The 5,798-nt window shown below is 53.8% G+C and overlaps 1 protein-coding gene across 1 annotated transcript; it reads right to left on the bottom strand.

Moving 5' to 3' along the window:
- Positions 1-642: 642 nt before the first annotated feature.
- On the bottom strand, positions 643-4,877 carry FZD1 (frizzled class receptor 1). The gene has a single exon (XM_012664231.1). The coding sequence runs from the start codon at positions 4,474-4,476 to the stop codon at positions 2,506-2,508; it is 1,971 nt and encodes a 656-aa protein (XP_012519685.1). The 5' UTR covers positions 4,477-4,877; the 3' UTR covers positions 643-2,505.
- Between the last annotated feature and the right edge of the window lie 921 nt (positions 4,878-5,798).

The raw sequence follows: 5,798 nt of genomic DNA, 5'->3' as shown, positions 1-5,798 counted from the left end.
TATACTTTTCTATATATACACACATGCATATACACACACACACACATATAAATTCTAACTCAGAGTAGACCAACTAGGTAATTTCTCCGGAGAAAGTCCCTTGAACAATAATAAAAAATGTATTCTTCAGAAGCAAACAAAACAGCCTCATAAACCCAACTGCTATTTAAAATGCTTATAAGCACAGTTACCCATTTATTGTCTATTTATGGTTTTCCGATATCCAAGATTATGGAAGAGATAAGATAGTAGCTCACAAAAATTGTGAAAAAAGGTGATGGTTTAAAAATAAACCTCTATATTATAAAAAGTCATGTAAATTTACCCCTTGAAAGAAAAAAAATCTTTAACATTAAAATTAGAGTTCTCTTTTAATATTCCTCTTTAAGTAAAGAAATAACTTGCAAACTTGTATTTTTTACTGTCAGGAAAACAGGTATTTTCTTGGGACTTCACAAATGTCAATCATACCAATACAAATAGAGTAATTCTTTGGAAAGACTGTTCTGAAGGTTTAAGGGTAGGCTTTTTCATTGAATTCCTGAATGTTTATACTATAGGACTGGCTATGAGACATCATAAAATGTAAAGATAGTTCAGAGAGTTCAAGCTCTATTATTTTCAGGCACAAAAACCATATAATTTTGTACAAAACTTTGATTTTTTTATTTCTGAAATTAAAAATATGGTATTATATATATATATATAAACTTCTATTCCTCTATAAATATAGATGATTTTGTGATAGTGAACAGAATAAATGCATACCAAATTCAAAGACCAATGTCATTGTAGGGTAGGACAGACATAGATAAATTTAGGTTCTAAGTACTGGCATTTTGATAAACTCTCAAAGTTCAAAACAATACAATCAGGAGGATTGCTTATCTCCTCTTCTTCACAGAGAACTAAAGTGAATATTTTTAAATGGCTTTGAAAGATTTACATTTGACACATTGCTGTAAATCCAAAAAAGGAGCACACAGGATTTAATGTAGTAGGCCTGCACACACTTTACCTTTAGCATGCACGCCCATATTTTGTTTATTTCAGGAGCTGACCCCATCAATTATTCCACCTCCTTTACCTCCTGAAATCTTAGCAGGTTATTAGTAGTAGTGTGGACTGTTTCTCCCTCAGAATGTGTTGCTGAGTAACAATCAAAATAAAATGTTGCAAGTGTACAACTTTTCCATTTTAAAGCTTCTGATATATGTCTGATTATTATTTGATTAAAAATAAGAAAATAGCATTTCATTTGGAGGAAGTCCATTACACTGAAATCTCCTTTAAGTTTCTATTTAATTTATATTTAGTTCTGCTGTCCTATTAAGAAAAGCAAAGATCAACTCCTTAACAAAACTTTCCAGGTGACCTCAACGTTTCCATTTTACAGAAGGGTAAAATCTAAACTCGGGATGTCTCATTCCTAAAGGCAGGTTGCCAGGCATCAGTATGCAATTAGAATTAACATTTTATAACCCCTATCTTCAGTCTCTTCCAATCCACACAAAGCTTCGTGCCTCTTCCCAAATCTCTGTAACCACATCTTTCCATGACGCTGGCTAGCCAAACCCATACCAGGTTTTAGACACTAGAGAATGAAATGAGCTCATTCACCAAAAATTAGACTTTAAAAAGTTTGGCAATGGTTATCCCACTCACCCTCTAACCACTTAGGTGGAAGGAGGGAGTGTCTGGACGTTGGAGGCGAGCGTGGAGGGAAGCTGCAACTGCCAGCGCCCACACCCGTGGGCCCCCAGGAATTTGGGGAAAGGTTCTCAACAGTTAAAATTCAGCTTCAGGAAGTCAAAGGGACAGGCCTTAGCAATCTGCCGCTGAACCCGGGAGGAATGGGCAGGGGCCACCTCCAGATATGGAAGCTTTGTGGAGTTCTGTACCTTAAGAGGCCCCAGCCCGAGTAAGGAAAGGAAGGGGGGTGCAGGAGGAGGCGGGAGGTGACCCGGCCGCAGGGCCCGAGTTGCACCCCGCAGTGCCGACCTCGCCCCGGGGCAGACGCCCTGGCAGGCCTGAGCCCCCGCCGCAGGGAGGGGCGCGGGAGGACTAGAAAGAGCCCTCGCCAGTGTGCTCCGGTTTCATCTCCTCTGCAGTGCTCCGAAAAGGGCAGGAAGGAAAAGCCTCAAATGGTTAAACTGCACTAAATAATTAAAAAAAATTTTTTTAAAGAAAAACTCGTGATGGATCATTTAAATACAAATATACTTACAAAAATCTTACACAGGCTATTTACAATCATAAAAGCGTACAGTCCAGGTACCAGAGTGTGAGGGCAAGAGGTCGGTCCATCCCCCCTCTGGCAGTCGGGCCCTAGTTTGGCTTAGGGATGGAAGCTTTTGCAGGAGCCGTGTTGTTAAAAGGGGCCTTCGAAAGTGAGTGTCTAGTGAGGAAGCCTCGAGCAGCCAGGCTTGCATGGATTCCAAGGCGCTGGCTTTGGGGGGTGCCCGGGACTCGGCCGAGGGCTGGGAATGAGCTGAGCCCCAGGTCTCAGACGGTGGTCTCCCCCTGTTTGCTATTGGTGAGCCTCGTGTAGAACTTCCTCCAGGAGTTGAGAGTCTTGCCGGACCAGATCCAGAAGCCCGACGTGATGCCCACGATCAGCGTCATAAGGTACTTGATCATGAAGACCGTGAAGTCGGGGCTCATGGGCGGGTGCGGCGGGGCGCCTCCACCCGCCTGGAGGTGAGGGCAGGGGATGGCGTAGCTCTTGCAGCTCTGGGCCACCCAGCTGCGTTCCCACTGGTCCCGGAAGGCCTGCTCGTAGAAGTAGCAGGCAATGACGATGGTGGCTGGCACGGTGTAAAGCACACTGAAGACGCCGATGCGCACCATGAGCTTCTCCAGCTTCTCGGTCTTGGTGCCATCGTGCTTCATGATCGTGCGGATGCGGAAGAGCGACACGAAACCGGCCAGTAGAAAAGACGTGCCGATGAACAGGTACACGAAGAGCGGCGCCAGCACGAAGCCACGCAGCGCGTCCACGTTGTTGAGTCCCACGAAGCACACTCCGCTCAGCACATCGCCATCCACCTGGCCCAGTGCCAGGATGGTGATGGTCTTGATGGCCGGTACAGCCCAGGCGGCCAGGTGAAAATACTGCGAGTTGGCCTCGATGGCCTCGTGGCCCCACTTCATGCCGGCCGCCAGGAACCAGGTGAGAGACAGGATCACCCACCAGATGGAGCTGGCCATGCTGAAGAAGTAGAGCATCATGAAGAGAATGGTGCAGCCCTCCTTCTTGGTGCCCTGTGCCACCGTGCGCGCCCCGTCCTCGGCGAACTTGTCATTACAGACGACCCGGTCCTCCAGCAGGAAGCCGGCGATGTAGGCCACGGCCACGGCCGTGTAACAGCCGGACAGGAAGATGATGGGCCGCTCGGGGTAGCTGAAGCGCCGCATGTCCACCAGATACGTGAGCACAGTGAAGAGCGTGGAGGCGCAGCACAGCACTGACCAGATGCCAATCCAGGTGCGCGAGAAGCGCAGCTCCTCGGGCCCGAAGTACATGAGCCCGTACACCTTGGTCGGCTCACAGGGCGCGCCGCAGTCCTTCTCCCCCAGGAAGTGGTAATTGAGGTAGGAGGGCACCTTGAGGGCGCGCGGACAGGAGAACTTGCCTCGCTCCGACGCGCCGGCGCCCCCCGGGAAGACGCCGCGGTGCCCTCCGCCGCCGTGCTGGGGGTTGCTGGTCCAAAACTCTGGTAGCAGCGAGGGCGTCGGGGTGCCCTTGTCGGACGTGTTCTGGCCCACGCACAGCTCGCCGGCGCCGTGCACCGGGAACTTCTCGCACTTGAGCGTGTCTGGCCACTGGAAGCCGAACTTGTTCATGAGCGCCTCGCAGCCCTGGCGCGCGCGCTCGCACAGGGAGCGGCAGGGCGGCAGCGCCTGCTCCAGCACTGTGCACACCGGCGCGTACATGGAGCACAGGAAGAACTTGAGCTCAGCCGAACACTGCACTTTCACCAGCGGGTAGAACTGGTGCACCTCGAGGCCCGCGTCCTCCTGGTTCGTGTGGCCCAGCAGGTTGGGCATGATGGTCTGGTTGTACGCGATGTCCGTGCACAGCGGGATGGAGATGGGCTGGCAATAGCCATGGTCCGGGATGGAGATGCCCCGCTCGCCGTTGTACTGCTGCTCGCTCTGCTGCTGCTGAGGCGGCGGTGGCGGCGGCGGCGGTTGCTGCCCCGGCCCCGGCCCCTGGCCTGGCCCCTGGCCCACCGCCTGCGCCCGGACCCCCAGCAGCAGCGGAGCCTCCAGCAGCCAAAGCAGCAACAGCAGCCAAAGCAGCAACAGCAGCCGGCGCGCCAATCGCCGGGGGTCGGCTGGGGGGCGGCGGCGGCTGCCCGCGTCCCCGCTCCCCTCCTCCGCCAGCCCGGCCGGGAGCGCCCCGGCACAAAGTTCCCAGCTCGCGCCGCCGCCGGCGGCCCGGGACTTCCTAGGCACCTCCTCCTCAGCCATACTTTCTGGGCTCCTTTCTTGGCCGCGCTCCGCTGGGGCTGGCAGTGGCACTATCGGCGGCGGCTCCCCCTGCGGCCAGGGAGATCTCTGCGCCGGTGCCGTCTGTCGAGCCCGAGCCGCGCTCGGCCCGCTTCCCCGGCTCCTGCTCTGAGTCCCGCAGCCGCCGCCGCCGCGGAAACTTGCGATTCATGAAGTGCGGGCGACGGGGAGAGCCCTGGCGGCTCGGGGGCGCCGGGGTCGTGTCCCGCCTTCCTGGCCCTCGGCTCGCTGGCTCCCGGCTGGCGGCGCCGCGTTAGTGGCCGCGGCCCCGTGGAGCGCGCAACTCTCCGCAGCGCAGCGGCCTCGGCTCCCCCCTGCGCCTCCGCCTCCGCCGCCGCCGCCTGACCATTTGTGTCAATCCCTCAACTCGCTCCCTCTCCTCTCCCTCGCGCGCCCTCCGACCGGTTTCCAGGCGCCCCGCAGTCTGTCTTTCACCAGGAGGGAGGAGCCTTGAAACCGACGCAGAACTGGAGGCTCAGGGACCGTCGCCCAATCGCGGCACCGGCTTCCCGGCGCAAAGGGAGCCCGCCGCCTCCAAGCCGGAGCGAAAGCTGGCGGCGAGCGGGAGGAGGCGGCGGGAGGAGGAGGAAGTGGTGGTGGTGGCACCGCTCGGGCACAAAGAGTGGGTTTGCTATGAAGCGGGACAGGCTTGGTTGCTTTTGCTTCTGCGGAAGAAAGGGCGAGGACAAGTGGGGGAGTGGTCCATATGCTGCCGGAGATAATGAATAGGAGTCGGAGGACCGCGGGACTTGGCTTTGCTTTTCTTTTATCCATTTCCATGTTTAAAAATCCTGCTCTCAACGCTGGTTACAAACAGCAAACCGAGCGCTGCTATGAGAACAGATGCCTTTGACTTAAGGAGCGCACGGTTTCCTTTGAGTTTGTGTCTGTCGAGGTTTTGCTTAAAATGTTACTCTCATAAATCCTAAAGTTCGCAGGCTGGGCTTGGCGGGCTTTGGACGCGCCATTTCCCCGGAGGAGAAGTTCACAGGATCGCTGTCAAATGAAGGAAAACAACAACAAAACACGAACTTTGCTGGAATTTAAAAAGTAAAGCCAGATGCGCCTTCTGCTGCTATTATTCTCCTTGTAGTCAAACTCCTTTTTTCTCCTCTTTAATCAAGTCAGAAACAGAAGCAAAGGAAAACTATCCATTAAATTTTTAGAGAGAAAAACTTGAGAACCCCACTACCAGGCGGCGGGGGCCCCTCCTTGGGATCGTCCCCCCGCCCCAGACCGCAGAGGTGGCGCCGGCTGGAGCTGCACTCGCCGGCAGCCTGGGC

This window comes from Propithecus coquereli, unplaced genomic scaffold (genome assembly GCF_000956105.1).
Source record: "Propithecus coquereli isolate 6110/MARCELLA unplaced genomic scaffold, Pcoq_1.0 Scaffold875, whole genome shotgun sequence".
In the NCBI taxonomy this organism is placed as follows: domain Eukaryota; kingdom Metazoa; phylum Chordata; class Mammalia; order Primates; family Indriidae; genus Propithecus; species Propithecus coquereli.
Note: the sequence above shows the minus strand (reverse complement) of the source record. Positions and strands in the feature narration are given on the sequence as shown.